Source organism: Cucurbita pepo, chromosome 3, assembly GCF_057944985.1.
Source record: "Cucurbita pepo subsp. pepo isolate OVF chromosome 3, ASM5794498v1, whole genome shotgun sequence".
Lineage (NCBI taxonomy): Eukaryota > Viridiplantae > Streptophyta > Magnoliopsida > Cucurbitales > Cucurbitaceae > Cucurbita > Cucurbita pepo.
In genome coordinates, this window is record NC_141800.1 from 4,469,952 (window position 1) to 4,483,491 (window position 13,540).

General features: G+C 34.8%; 2 protein-coding genes across 2 annotated transcripts; one reads left to right on the top strand and one right to left on the bottom strand.

The window, feature by feature from the left end:
- Positions 1–595: 595 nt before the first annotated feature.
- LOC111791633 (uncharacterized) lies at positions 596–5,526 on the bottom strand. The gene is made up of 7 exons (XM_023673039.2): positions 5,175–5,526; positions 4,267–4,398; positions 3,600–3,800; positions 3,339–3,435; positions 1,930–2,033; positions 1,735–1,786; positions 596–1,040 (listed from the first exon to the last, which is right to left on the bottom strand). Exons 1-7 carry the CDS (start codon positions 5,375–5,377, stop codon positions 819–821), a joined length of 1,011 nt encoding a protein of 336 aa, XP_023528807.2. The 5' UTR covers positions 5,378–5,526; the 3' UTR covers positions 596–818.
- A 658-nt stretch (positions 5,527–6,184) lies between these two features.
- Positions 6,185–13,222, top strand: LOC111791723 (elongation factor Ts, mitochondrial). The gene is made up of 10 exons (XM_023673192.2): positions 6,185–6,372; positions 6,562–6,884; positions 6,962–7,134; positions 7,301–7,390; positions 8,513–8,687; positions 9,059–9,243; positions 10,042–10,167; positions 10,537–10,625; positions 12,225–12,276; positions 12,706–13,222. The coding sequence occupies exons 2-9, from the start codon at positions 6,563–6,565 to the stop codon at positions 12,268–12,270; spliced, it is 1,206 nt and encodes a 401-aa protein (XP_023528960.2). The 5' UTR covers positions 6,185–6,372; position 6,562; the 3' UTR covers positions 12,271–12,276; positions 12,706–13,222.
- The last annotated feature ends 318 nt before the right edge of the window (positions 13,223–13,540 follow it).

Below are 13,540 nucleotides of genomic sequence, written 5' to 3' on the forward strand. Positions count from 1 at the left end.
AATCTAAATCAAATTTCTTTTATTTTTATTTTTAAATGGATGTCATTTTCAAAATCGATTTGACTCGAGACTTGCTAGTCAATAGTCATTCTCCAAACGAGAATGTGTGGAGAATGATTTCTCATCCTCTCATTTTCATTTGTGATGAATAAATGAAATCCGAGACAAATTTATGAAAGAAAGAAGTATAGGTTAAAACCTTGAATTAAAAAAAAAAAAAAGATCTATTAAACCCAAACGACTTGGAACTTACAGATGACGTTTTCTAATAAACACTTCATCACCTTCAGCAACTTGTAACTCTTTTTGTGCAATACCAAAGCAACATAGTTATTTTACAATTATATGTATATTGAGGCTTCCCTCTCTTCAAGACAACACAATAATAAACCAATTAACACTGAAGTACATTGATATTTAAAGACAATAATTTAGTAATGATTCCATACGCAAAATAATATCAATAAGTCAAATTCGCATATAGCGTGATTGGCAGGTTGGGTGATTCATGTAGTTTGGAATATAGTTCATAGTTGTATGTTAAAATCCTGAGGAAGGCATTGATTCTCAATATCCCACTGACAAAAAGCTGCAATTCAGCAATTCTCCACTTTTACTCCCCACCGTAATTACATCAGTCTGAAAAATAGTTCGAAGTTATAACAAGAACACAGTCTAGTGGTTTCCAAGCCAAAAAAAAGTAATAATAAGTGTTGACTATTGGGAGGCAAACTGTGGTAGGCTCAAACACTGCAAATCCATAGATGTGTCTAACATTAAAAATTGACTTCAATCCGAGGTGACAAGCTAGCACATAATCAGTTCCTAAGAAATGCCACTGTGGCAACGCGAGATCCCACAGATCCTCCAAAGGTGAATGTCGGGTAGGTACGAACATGGTTGAGGTATTGAAATGTAGGCGATTCTCTTTGTGTTCCATTGGACGACTCTGATTCTGCAAAGGAATTAACCCTTCTTTGATTGAAGTTCTCAACTTCTTGCACAAGTTCATCTTTTGTACTGTTGCAGGAAGTGATCACCTACAGCAATTAACAGTGGCAAGTCAGTTCACATTGCAGTTTCATCAAAGGATGCTACATGTCTATGCCCAGGATCCAAGAGAACGAAATATCAAATTTGCCAAAGGAGATACAATGTACAATGAGGAAAATCAGAGTTTACACGCATTGATTTTATCTCACGATATATGAAATATATAATAAGGGGAAAAGAAGAGCCTCGACCCAAAGGAGTTGCAATATTACACATGACCTTTAATAAATGTTTCAAAACTACCGGAGTAGATATCTATTAGGACTTCAGATGGAAGCTTAGACTTAGAACAAATGTGGTGGTGTTGGGTCCCAATTTCTGTTTCAAGTCACATTCACACTGTTCCAACTTTCCAAGTCTAAATTTTTTGTCCGGACTTCTACTATAAGGGTAATCTAGAAACATTATGAGAGATGAAAGGTAATATTTCTAGAAACATTATGAGAGATGAAAGGTAATATTGCAACTTTTGAAAGATGAATATTTGGATGTTGGCTTATAGAATTTAAAAATCTTAGATGGGTGGCCATAGGTTTTGAACTCTAAATTACTTTTACTTTATCACTTAGTCCCATGATATGAAAACTCTAGGATACTTCATTGTCGCTAGCATGAAGTATATATTATTATTATTCTTTCCTTTTCTGCCAGATCGGTGGGAGGGGGAAAGAAAGCCCTTACCAACAGCCCACCCGGAGCCACCAGTTTCGATACTGACTCCCAATACATGATCCTGGAAATAATTAAAAAAAAAAACAAATGTCCAATTACTTCAACCTTCTATGCAGTAATATCCATCGAACTGAAACTTGAAAACAACCAATTATCTAATTATTATGGAGCATATGCCGTGCCCAAATATTTGCTTATCGTTACCTTTTAAGGGGACCATCTGGATGCAATCCAATTGCATCTAAAGTGCCTTTATCCACAACGAGTTGAAATTGCCCTTCCAACTTTGTCTCGAGAACATCATCAACCTAAGCCAATGTAAAACAGTACAATTATGATGATCGCACTACTGTAAAATAATGCAATTATGATGATCGCACTATATCATGCATAAACTGAATATAAAATGTTGAGCTTTAAAATTAAAAAAATGGACTAATATTTCCAATCCTGACTATTCACGAATCACAGAAGTGTTGAGCTTCAAAATTTCTGCACACATGTCCATACTAAAACATATGGAATTAGAAACTTCCAAAGATCGGAGTAGCAAAAGGGTTGAGTAGAATAATTCTAAGACAGGTTGATAGGACATGAGTTTGTAACTTTTGTGCGTGTAAAATTCTGTATTTCCACTTGCTTTCTGGATCGGCAGATGATTTGCATTCACGACGCTGAAAATTTCAAACTACACCATACAATGCTTGATCCCCGTAATTTAATAACCCAGTTATATAGCTCAAAAAGGCATTGAACCAATGACCAGCTTGTACGATCCAAGGGCATTTAACAACTATCCCTATTTATTAATATGTTTTTTGGAAACTAATTTACTCAAATTTAAAAAGTTTCACAAATAATCTCTAGACATCAAATCATGCTTGATATCAATGATTGACAATATACAGACGTGACAATCATTTCTTGAAACTTAGATGCAACATAATCTGACAAACAATGGGAAGGATTTATGAAGTTGACTAAACAGGTATCCTCCAACTCTATTACATGCCTAATCTGTCTCCCAAATCAAAGCTGTCAATTATCGTCCCTTACAAAAGTAGAAAAAAAAACAAATATTGAGTCTATTTAGATCTAATTCTGAAAACTAAGGATTTAAGGTTGAAAACTCAAGGATCAAACAATCAAATTGACACAAGGATAGACAAAGAATAATAGTCAAAAATCTAATTTACCCTTAAAAAAATGATCAATTGACCCAATTACTTACCCTTTCATGCCTATGGCTAACTGCCAAATAAGGTTACCTAAATTGACAATGCACTACTCACATCACATGTGCCACAAAAGTCATATTAGCCTAATAGTTATGGTGACAGTCATTTAGAAAACATTTAAATTCTTTTTTCTTTTTCTTTTTTTTTTTTTTGAAAAAAAGCCAGGAACGTACATGGGGAAAAGAAAATACACGTTCTACAAAAAAACGAAGATAAATCCCTACCAATTCCCAAAGTCCAGAAACACCACCAATTTTGTAAGTAGAAGGTAAGAACTATGTTCCATAGCACATCCAAGAGAGAGACAAGGTGATTTGTGAAGATTTTGAAAGAGAATAAGTACGGTAATCAAAATATCCTCATGCCAAGTCATACCAAAAATTTAATCTTGGAAAAACCATCTCGCTCTGCAAGGCTTCTAGCAAGATCTATTGCCCCTTCACTATAATCAGTTCCTGTCAAATTATGGAATCTGCAAGCAAGTTCAAGATGACAAACAGTAAGCACCGAAAGCTTATGCCTTCAATCGGTAAATCTATTACGAAAAAGTTTATCCAATTGAAATAAGATATAAGTCAAAAAGAAAACCTTTCTGAAATGTTAGCAAGAATCAAAAAACAAAATTTCGAAACATACCCCTCCTTAGCAAGTTCTTGAAGCAGCAAACCATTTCCCGTCCCAATATCAAGTACACTCCAACTAGACAAGAATTTGGAACCCTGATCACCATTCAGTGACTTAACATTATCAGCTTGATTGGGAAACCGACCTTGCGAAACATCAGAACACAAACTTTTTGTCCAAGAAGCAACAGTTTCCATAACTTCAGGTCCAAACCTGAAGAATGAAGAAAGTATAAAAATAGAAAGCTAGATGAACAAATACAAGTCAAGTCTCTCTTTGATTCTAACCGTCAATGCAGTTGTGCTTGTTTCTTAGCCAAAAAAAATTCTTGCCCGGTCAATCTAGAAAATCTACTTTATCTTTTCGATCACAGTTTAACAACACAAATTGCATTTAAAAGAACCATAGTCCTCGAGATGTATTATTGAGAAGAATTATCAGGTACAATAATCCTTTGAATGAACAATACCCAACATCATGTTAAAAAAGTTAAGAGTCTAAGAATAGTTCTTTAATTTCTTGATGGAATTAACAGTAGAACAGCACCAACATATAGTACATTGACAGGCAAAAGTGATTAGAGAAAATGATCTATAGTTGAATAGCACAGAAGGCCAGAAAACATAATAACATTACAAGAATATAAGAAAACAAGATACCTTAAGCAATTCTTACGTACCAGACTTCACCAACATGACCATGTTCATGGAAGTTTGTCAATTCATCCGCATATTGAGAATCCCAATAACTTTGGAGACCTAGCATTGATGTCACAGCTTCAGCATCTGGTTCTGTTTCATCCTTGTCAGAACTGAAAATGTAACAAACCTTGTTTAGAATGAAAATACGCTCATTACCAAAACCATTATACCAGATTAATATGGTCATGCAGTTAAAAATGGAATATTCAACTTCCTGGTCACAAAAATTCTAAGCAAAGGTTTCTTTGATTTCCATGAGTGCATAAGTCTATTTATATGTATCTCGACTAATCTCGCAGGATAGCCATCAAACTCTACTACATTTTGTTGCTGAAGACACTCATAGAATATTAGATCCCAGTAAGTAGCTACCTTTAAACCTACTTCTTCATTAGTCCGGCCAACCCATGATGGCTTCTAATCAACTGATATTGTGACAATAGTTAAAGCTAAAAGTTGCGAAACAAGGATCTAATCTCTGGGCAAATAAAAAAGGACACAATTACAAAGGTTCTCCCATTCCTCCAGATTGAAGAGCTAAAGGGAAAAACAGTATAGGAAGTCCACACGAAGTCCATTAGACTGAGGAAAGAAATAGCAAGAGATGGGGAAACGGGACTCTCCTCACACCTTCAGGAATTCAAGTGTACGAGAAAGATAAACTACATGAACTGCACCGCGGAACTGTATTCATCTATTCCAGAAATCAACGAGAATAACATGATCATTGAATGCTTTAGGAATCAGTCTAACCAAAAGAAAAAAAAAAAAAAAAAACAACACGCCAAGTTCCCAACAGTCAAACAAAAACAGAGTTTTAAAACAGCGCGGTTTCAACTATTTCCAGTTAGATTCACACAATTCGAAAGAAGAAACTACGCTAGACCTGTAATCCGAAGCGGCACGCAAATTTCCAGCAGATAGAGCCTCGGCAGCGTCGGCATTACGCTGGTCATCGTCGAGGGTGCTACCATACTCACTCTTGATGGACCAAGAATCAGCGGCCACTGAGCGATCGTCGTCAGAGACCAAATCAACGGCGGACGGAGCACCCCGAGCATCATCCGGCGTCAATCGCATTGCAGCCATGAGCAAAAAAATGGAAGAAAGGAAGAAAACAAAAAAACCCTAGAAGGAATCTGAGGAATGGAGTTGAACCGGAAAAAACTTGGTACGACACGGAGGCGATCGCAGCGGACGGTGGGTCAAGCTTGTAATAAGACGTCAAATTTGGGCTTTCTTCTGCAAATATAAAACAATATTGAGGTTGTTTTTGTTATTAAAAAAAAAAACATGAGACTAATATCAATAATAACTTTATTTTAAATTTACATTTAATTAGATAAGTTTGAAAGTATTATTTAATGCTTTTGATTTTTTTTTTAGTTCGAGGATTCATTTTAGTTTTTTAGCTTTTAAATATTTATTTTAGCTTCAAACCTCTAAATTTTTTTTTTTTTTTTTTTAATTTTTAAATATTTATTTTAACTAAAGAACTCTAAAAAAAATAATTATTTTTTAGCTTTTACTAAAAATTTGAGGACTAAAATAAAATAAATATAAAAATTTAGATCTCATTTGATAATTATTTAATTTTTAAAAATTAATCTCCAAGTTTTGAAAATTAAAAGGAATAGATATTAATTTTTTTTTTTTTGTTTTTTTTTTTTTTTTTTTGCAAACGTGTAAAAAAATAAAATAAAAATAATATTAAAAAAATATGAGGAAATAAATATAATTTTTAAAAACAAAAATAAAATAATATTTGAAGTTTATTTAAGATAAAAATGGAAAAAAAAAAAAAAAAAAAAAAAAAAAAAAAACTCTGAATTGAAATCTTGCAGGCCCAAAACGTGGGGTTTCATCAATTTCAAAGCCCAATCGCAGCCACCGTGTTCCCCTAGTTACCAATACTGTAACACCACGACTCCATTTCTATTTGCTTGAAGAAAATCACTCCGTCAAGCTTTGTTCATCGCTCCAAACAAGCAGAAAACTGGAAAAGTTCGGTTTGTATCATTGTATGTTGAATTAACCAGTCGTTCACCATCTTCATTCGTCTTCCCGTCCTGTGAAACGGCCTGGTATGGTTTCCGCGTCATTCTTTGGAGCATTCGTATTCAATTCAAAGCTTAAACCTCTCTGTCACTAACCCCTTATTTACATTTTTCGTTGATTTTGCTCATTGGTAACCATTTCGGTGTTCTTTGTCGATTATTTCGATATATTGATGCTAAGTTTTATCCTCTGTAATTGTTTTTTTTGAATGCTAGCATGGCGTTTTCTAGAGCTGCAAAACGTTCCCTTGGAATTATGATTGCTAACAGGCTGCTGAACAATGCTAGTCGACGTGGATTTTCCGGTTGCGCAAGCAGTAGGATCTTTGTTGGTGAAGGTGTTCAATATGGAAGTTCAGTTCCCTACGCTTGCGATGCCAATTCTGTTCTTTATTCGAGACTTAGTCTGCTGAGAAGATTTAGTGTGGAAACCCCCGCCGGGTCGGACCAGATGAGTCTCATAAGGCAGCTGAGAGAAAGGACTAGTGCACCAATTAAAGACGTCAAGGCTGCTCTTATTGATTGCAATTGGGATATTGGTAAGACATCGTGATAGTTTCTGAAGCTTTCTTTTGCTTTCGGTTTCATTGGCTTATATATAATGTTTGAAGTGCAGAAGCAGCACAGACAGAACTGCGAAAAAGAGGAAAGGTGCTGGCCCTGAAAAAGTCTTCTCGAACTGCTGCTGAGGGCCTCCTTGCCTTGGCCCAAAATGAAACCAAAGCTGTTGTTATTGAACTTAACTGCGAGACTGACTTTGTTGCTAGGAATGAGATTTTTCAATACTTGGTAAGTTTTTTGAGTCTTATTCATTTTTATGCAACATTTCCATTTCAATAGGGTGAATTACTATGCTTGTAAATGATCACGTGTAGATCGTACGAATTGCTGTAGCTTTCTTCTTCAGGAAACCTTGTTCTTTTGCTCATAAGATGTCGTTTTATTTTGATCCCAGGCTCTATCTTTAGCAAGGCAAGCATTGTTGTCTGAGAGTTTGTCTCATGACGTTTCCGGGACTTTTCCTGTTGGACTAGAGCAATTGGAGGTTAGATTTTTGTAAAAAATGACTGCTTTCTTCTTGAACTTTTGTTACTTAGTCTCATATTTTACGGATGCAAGTAATGATGGGTGAAACTAGCAAATATGGGTGGTATCAGTTGGTTATCGAATGGTTTACATTCGATAGTAGGAGGACCATTTCTTTTTAAGAAATGAAAAATTCATCAATGAATATAAGATGATTTGGGGAGGATCAATTCATTGGAGATGGTCCTGTCTACTCAGGCCTCTTTTCTCTAATCTTCAAGTTTTTTATTCTTCTAACAATGATCCCATGCCTTGGTTTTTTCATCTTCCCAAGGGGATGGGGTACCGTTGCTTTGGGATAGCCTTGTGGCAAGAATTATTGTTTTTCCTCTCTGCTGAATTATTCTTTAGTGTATCAGTTAGTGTGTCATTGGGACTTGGGTTAAGAGTATGATTCATTTTAATATTTCTTTCTGAGTGTACTACTTAGTCTTTTAGTTATTTTCACCTGTTTCCGTAACCAACAATTGGGGCTTTTTCATGCAATTTTCTTTTCATGTACCCCTTTTCTTGGTTTTGGGCTACCAATTCTGGGTGGGCTAAACTCTGCACTCTCATTCTTCTTACTTGAATCTTTTTGCTTGTTTTAATATAATATGTACAAATAACGACAACAATCTGATGACTTGAAGAATCTTTTTTCTTATTGAACGTAATATGTCAAAATTCTGCTTGTAATGCCACTTGATGATTGATTTCCAAATCCGTGTGGTGAGAATGCTTTTGATGGCAATGCTATGAAGTTGTGAACTTCTGTAATTTCACTGGTAATACCTTGTATAGAAGTGGTATGGAGGGCTGAAAGCATTCCTCAGACGTTGTCTCAATTTATTCGTTGTCCTCATAAATAATCATTTCCCCTTAATTGCTGAAAACCAGGTGTTAATGGACATTCTCATAATTTGGGCCGTGTATTGTTGAAAAACTTGGATAATATTCTCATAATTTTGATTAAAATCAGATGTAAATAGATATTTTCCTATTATTATTCATCATTTCTAATTGTAATTATATTATAACAAATCCTATTTGGCATATCGAATCAATATTTGTATATAATGGAATTCTTGCCACTTGTCAGGGAATGAAACTAAATCTCGAACACCCAAAAATTAATGGAGAAACAACAGCTCTTAATGCAGTTACTGAAGTAGCAGCCATAATGGGGGAGAATATTAAGCTAAGACGAGGTTTTTCGATGTCTGCTTCTTCAAGTGGTATTATTTCTACATACCTCCACACAAGTCCTCAGCCAGGTATTCTGATTCAAACTGCCTTGTCCTGTTTTAGGGATGGGATATATTTTTCCTTGGGTGGCTGACATTCAGGTGTTCGGGCTTTGAACTTTGAACTTTGAAGAGCATTCAACTTATCCTGAATGGTGCATGCTTTTGTATTTAATCCCCATGGCGACTATTTCATGGATGCTTGTAGTTGTTCTACCCTACTTTCCTTAGATATTTGCTGAATGCTTATGAATTTTGTGCGTAGTGAACTTCGGAATTAAGACCAAAATTTTCTCTTTATGTCTAATAAATGACATTCCACAAATGCCAAAATTAGAGTCGATTAAGTCTGGTGCCTTTATATATATATATTCTTAACCTTCATTTTATGTATTTTTCAGGTTTGGGTCGTATTGCTGGAATTTTGTCTCTTGAAGTTGAGGGTGGTAATTCAAAGTCAGATGCTCTTCAACGTGTTGGATCAGAATTAGCAATGCATGTAGTGGCTGCAAAGCCGTTGTTCTTGACAAAGGAACTCGTTGCTTCTGACGCATTAGAGAATGAACGTGAAGTTCTCAAGTCTCAGGTCTGTGTAAGATGTACAATTTTATGGAACTTTGGTTTTTCACTGGAAATTATTGCAAGGTCGTTTTTTTTTTCCACTATTATTTTCTTCTCCACACCCTTTTCGATTTCAATATTGCCTTACGTATTGGTTGATTGTCATTTGTATTGAATTTTTATCTGGGTCAGTTTGTTGCTTAAGAATGGAGCTAAATGACACACGAGTGTGCACACACAAAAGGGTATTGAAAACCATCTCTTGAGGACAGAGAGTTTGGCACTAAACACAGAGATACGCCAAACTTTTGTCTATTTGTTATGTCTATTTATTTATGAATTCAGACAAGGTGGGTGGGGCATGATGGGAATTCAAAATGAATTCAAGCCTGTGGACGAAAGGGGCAGAAAAATTTTAAAAACATTGTAGTTAACAATCCTCGAAATAGAAAGTTAAATATTTTAAAGAAAATATTAAATTATAAATTATAGGTTTATGAACTATTAGACTTAGTGTGTATTGAAGTCTCCATAATTTAAAAAATTCTAATAGGCACCTAGACCTTCAATCTTGTTGTCCTTACCGTTAATTATGACAAGACTTCTTTTTTTTTTTTTTTTTTTTGTTAAATGCACAGTGGCACGTCTGTTGTTATTTCCTGGACTTGTCATAGTTACATTCATTTTTTTTTTTTTTAAATATTATTATTTTCCACTATGAATTGTGACGTTGATTACTTTATGGTATTTGATATCTTATTTTAGTTATATCATATTTTATGATAGTTTAATGTAATATTTATATAAACCTTTCATATGTCAGGCTGAAACAACTGGCAAATCTCAAATGGCTATAGAAAAGATGGTTGAAGGTCGTTTGCGGAAGTACATGGAAGAAGTTGTCCTGATGGAGCAGAAGTTTATTGTTAATGATAGTGTAAATGTCAAGGTGAGGTGCCAATCATATTCTCAATTTATATCTTCTCAACAATCAATTAAGTATGCTGATAAAATTGAATAATGCTAATGAATGGTGGAAGTGTCTTTGGTTTATTATATTGAATTCTGATGCTTTTATTTAAGGTTACAAATCTTCTTCTTCCTTTTTTTTTTTTTTTTTTATTATTATTATTTTTAATGTATTGCCTTTAAATATTTGATGTATTAGTACATTTAATGTCCAAGCATAATGGCATATTAGTTTAGTTGTATATTTTGAAGTTATTCAACATTTATTTTGTGTTAGCCACCGTAGTTTAGGTGTGCAGCATCTTTTAGATCTCTGGTTTAATTGTGATACGTTGGAACTATTTTTCAGACGTTGCTGGATAACCTGTCCAAGGAAGTGGGTTCGCCAGTGAAGATTGGAAACTTTCTAAGAGTTGGAGTCGGGGAAGGAATTGATAGGTACACACTACTTATATGTCATAGTGGTCTTATGATGTATCATTCTTTTTGAATGGAAGGGTTTCACTAACTAGTTACGCTCCTCTTCATTTACTTTGCCTAGTTCAGTTTAACGTGTCATACTCATTATTTGTATGAGTAACGTCAAAGGTCTAGTTAACTTCTCTAAAAATAAGAATTCCAAACCTAAAGTTATTTAGGTAACAAATGGACTTCCGAGTTGGCTATGGTGGTGGAAGAGACTTTGATTGTTGCTCTTGCCTGTAGATCCAAAATTTCAGTACAAAAGTAGCTCTTCACCATTGTTTGGCGTCTTTATTTGATGTAAAGTTTCAAGCAATGTTTTGGAAGATGTGAGCCGAGGCTCTTTTTCCTCTTAAGGAGAAGGGTAACATGAAGCCTCAATTTAAATAAAAATAAAAAACATGTATTATAAAATATAATAAGTATATAGAAGTATAAAGGGAAAAAACTGTTAAAACTTCATCATATTTTTGAACCAGACAAGGATATTACAAATCTGAATTCCTAATCGTAGACAAGTGAATGTTGGGGTCGTATACCAAATCTGAATTCCTAATCGTAGGTCAAGGATATTACAAATGGTATCAAAGTGGATTCTCTCTGGATAGGATGTGGTTCGAGGAAGCCGAGACAAGTTGGTGGGCATGTGAACCTCAAGTAGAAGAGGGGTACATGAATGAACTGAGATCACATTTAAATGAGAGGGATCCTGAGGATATGTAACTATGGTTAAGAAATACTTAAAATAATTGATAGAACTACCTATATCAACAAGGCGCATCTTCCTTTTTTGGTGGCTCAATCACATAATTCTAATTATAGTGTTTGGCTTGAAGCAATTCTCTGTTGGATGATCCTAAAAAAGTTTTAGAAAGCATGTGAGTAAGGATCAAACATGCTGAAATGACTTGTGTTGTTGGTCTATAAAAACGGTTTTCACACATGGGAGTCGATCAAGACAAGTAAGGTGCCTAATCTTGGTCTTGGGGATGCAGAGAAGGTAACAATAAAGAACAAGCACTCACCTCCTATCGTTGATGATCTTTTCGATCAATTATAGGGAGCAATTGTAAATTTTACAATTGCCCTGCAGTTAGACTGCTACTAGTTGAGGATAAGAGACAAGGATATTTCCAAGACAACTTTCATGTCTAGGTATGGACATTACGAATTTTCTTTAATGACTTTTGGGCTAACTAATGCTTTGCAGTTTTCATGGACTTGATGAATATAGTGTGTAGAGAGTTCTTTGAAACCTTCGTGATTGTGTTTATTAATGGCATTAGAGCAATTTTGAATCCTAAGCTTGGAGTCAAGATGTAAAGGCTCCAAGCCTTAGTGCATTGTCATCAGGGGCATAGGTTTCCTATGATCGTAAGAGGATGCATCACTCGTGTTTAAAGATTCGTGCCTTGTCCAAATACTTGGAGCATTAGTTCTTGTATAATTTCCTTGTCTTTGATGTGTTAAAAGAACTTTTCTCTTTTTAAATGAATTTTAATTTAATGAAATGCTTTACGGACAGTGTGTCAACCTGATGGGTCTAATCTTCATTATTTTCACTGTAAATTGCAGGCTGGAAACGTTGGATTCATCTGAGCCTGTGGCTCAAGCTGCATAAATATAGGTAATGCTTTTGCAGGGATGTTATAGTGTAGTTTTAAAGTGGCCTAGATAGTTTTTTCCCCTTAATTTTTTCCCTTATCTTTGAAGAAGTTTGATGGTACAATGGACGTTTAGTCTAAATTGTCCTTTTTGGCTTCTCGGACTTCACTGACCAAGCTTGTCAAAGATCCTCTTTAATGTTGCAAGCTCGATATTATTTGTTTTGCATTTTTGTTAATAAGTTCTTGTGGGTGTTCTAATCTAAGATAATTGTAATAACACTAATTGATGAACATTGTACGTTTTACCATTTTTGTAATTAGGGGGAGAGGAAGAGTAGTTATTGAACTACAACTGTAATAATCACTAGTTGATTTGTGTTTTACATTTTATGATACTTGTTATTAAATTTTCAAATTGTCACGTTTGTAATATTGTTTGTATATTGCAGAGGTCTGGTACTAGCTCTACAATTTATCAAGTTCCATAGCATCCTCAGTCGCTGCAGAAATTTTCAGGAGCAAGCATCTAGCAGAAATTGCCTCCCCCTTGCTTTTAGCATTACAAGGATTGTATGTATTGCCTAGAAACACTTTGCGTAACGCCACGCTGCATTTTTGTTTATCATTCGTGCCTGATTACAAGATCGACTGACCAATAAATTTTGAAATCAGGGTCAGTTGAGAGTTTGTGTTACTTCACACAAACTGTGCTTCTTATTTATTCATGAAACTAGATTCTCTTACAAATAACAACCCCACAATATCCTGAGGTTGTTCTTATGAAATTTATAAGGGAATAGATGCTATAAGTTGTGGCTATTGAGGTTATTATCACATTACCACTTTGAGCTTGGGAGGCCTGTTGCTATTAATTGTATGTTTAGTTTGTGCTTTTGATATGTTAGAGATTTTGATGATCTCCGGGAACTCCATTATGAAAGTTTTTCTTAAGTTCTTTGGTTTTTTCTCTGCTGTCCTCTAGAAACTAAGTTCACAAGAAAATTTGTGGTACTTTCAGGTGGATTTTTGCGAGTTGGGAGTAAGATTCAAGAGCTATTTATTAGTTCATTTAGGGGGAAGAGTTTGAATCTTATGGTACTCAACAGTTACTCTTGTTTTGATTGTGTTCTTAGATGATTTGAGGGTCAGGTTCTTTTTAACCCCACAGACAGCAAGGGATGTTATGTTTGTAAAGAGAAAAATGTCCTTTTATTTGTGTTGAACCAAGGGTTGGCTAACTTTACTAGGGAGTTATGGCCTAATAATCCATTAATAAAACTACTT

Excerpts from the sequence above, each read along its gene's own strand:
- LOC111791633 (XM_023673039.2), bottom strand. The coding sequence starts at position 5,377 with ATGGCTGCAATGCGATTGACGCCGGATGATGCTCGGGGTGCTCCGTCC. Across the intron at positions 2,034-3,338 it reads TTTCCAAGATTAAATTTTTG|GTTGATGATGTTCTCGAGAC; the intron begins GTATGACTTGGC and ends ACATTGGCTTAG. Across the intron at positions 1,787-1,929 it reads CCAGATGGTCCCCTTAAAAG|GATCATGTATTGGGAGTCAG; the intron begins GTAACGATAAGC and ends AATTATTTCCAG.
- LOC111791723 (XM_023673192.2), top strand. The coding sequence starts at position 6,563 with ATGGCGTTTTCTAGAGCTGCAAAACGTTCCCTTGGAATTATGATTGCT. Across the intron at positions 10,168-10,536 it reads ATGATAGTGTAAATGTCAAG|ACGTTGCTGGATAACCTGTC; the intron begins GTGAGGTGCCAA and ends ACTATTTTTCAG. Across the intron at positions 10,626-12,224 it reads GTCGGGGAAGGAATTGATAG|GCTGGAAACGTTGGATTCAT; the intron begins GTACACACTACT and ends TGTAAATTGCAG.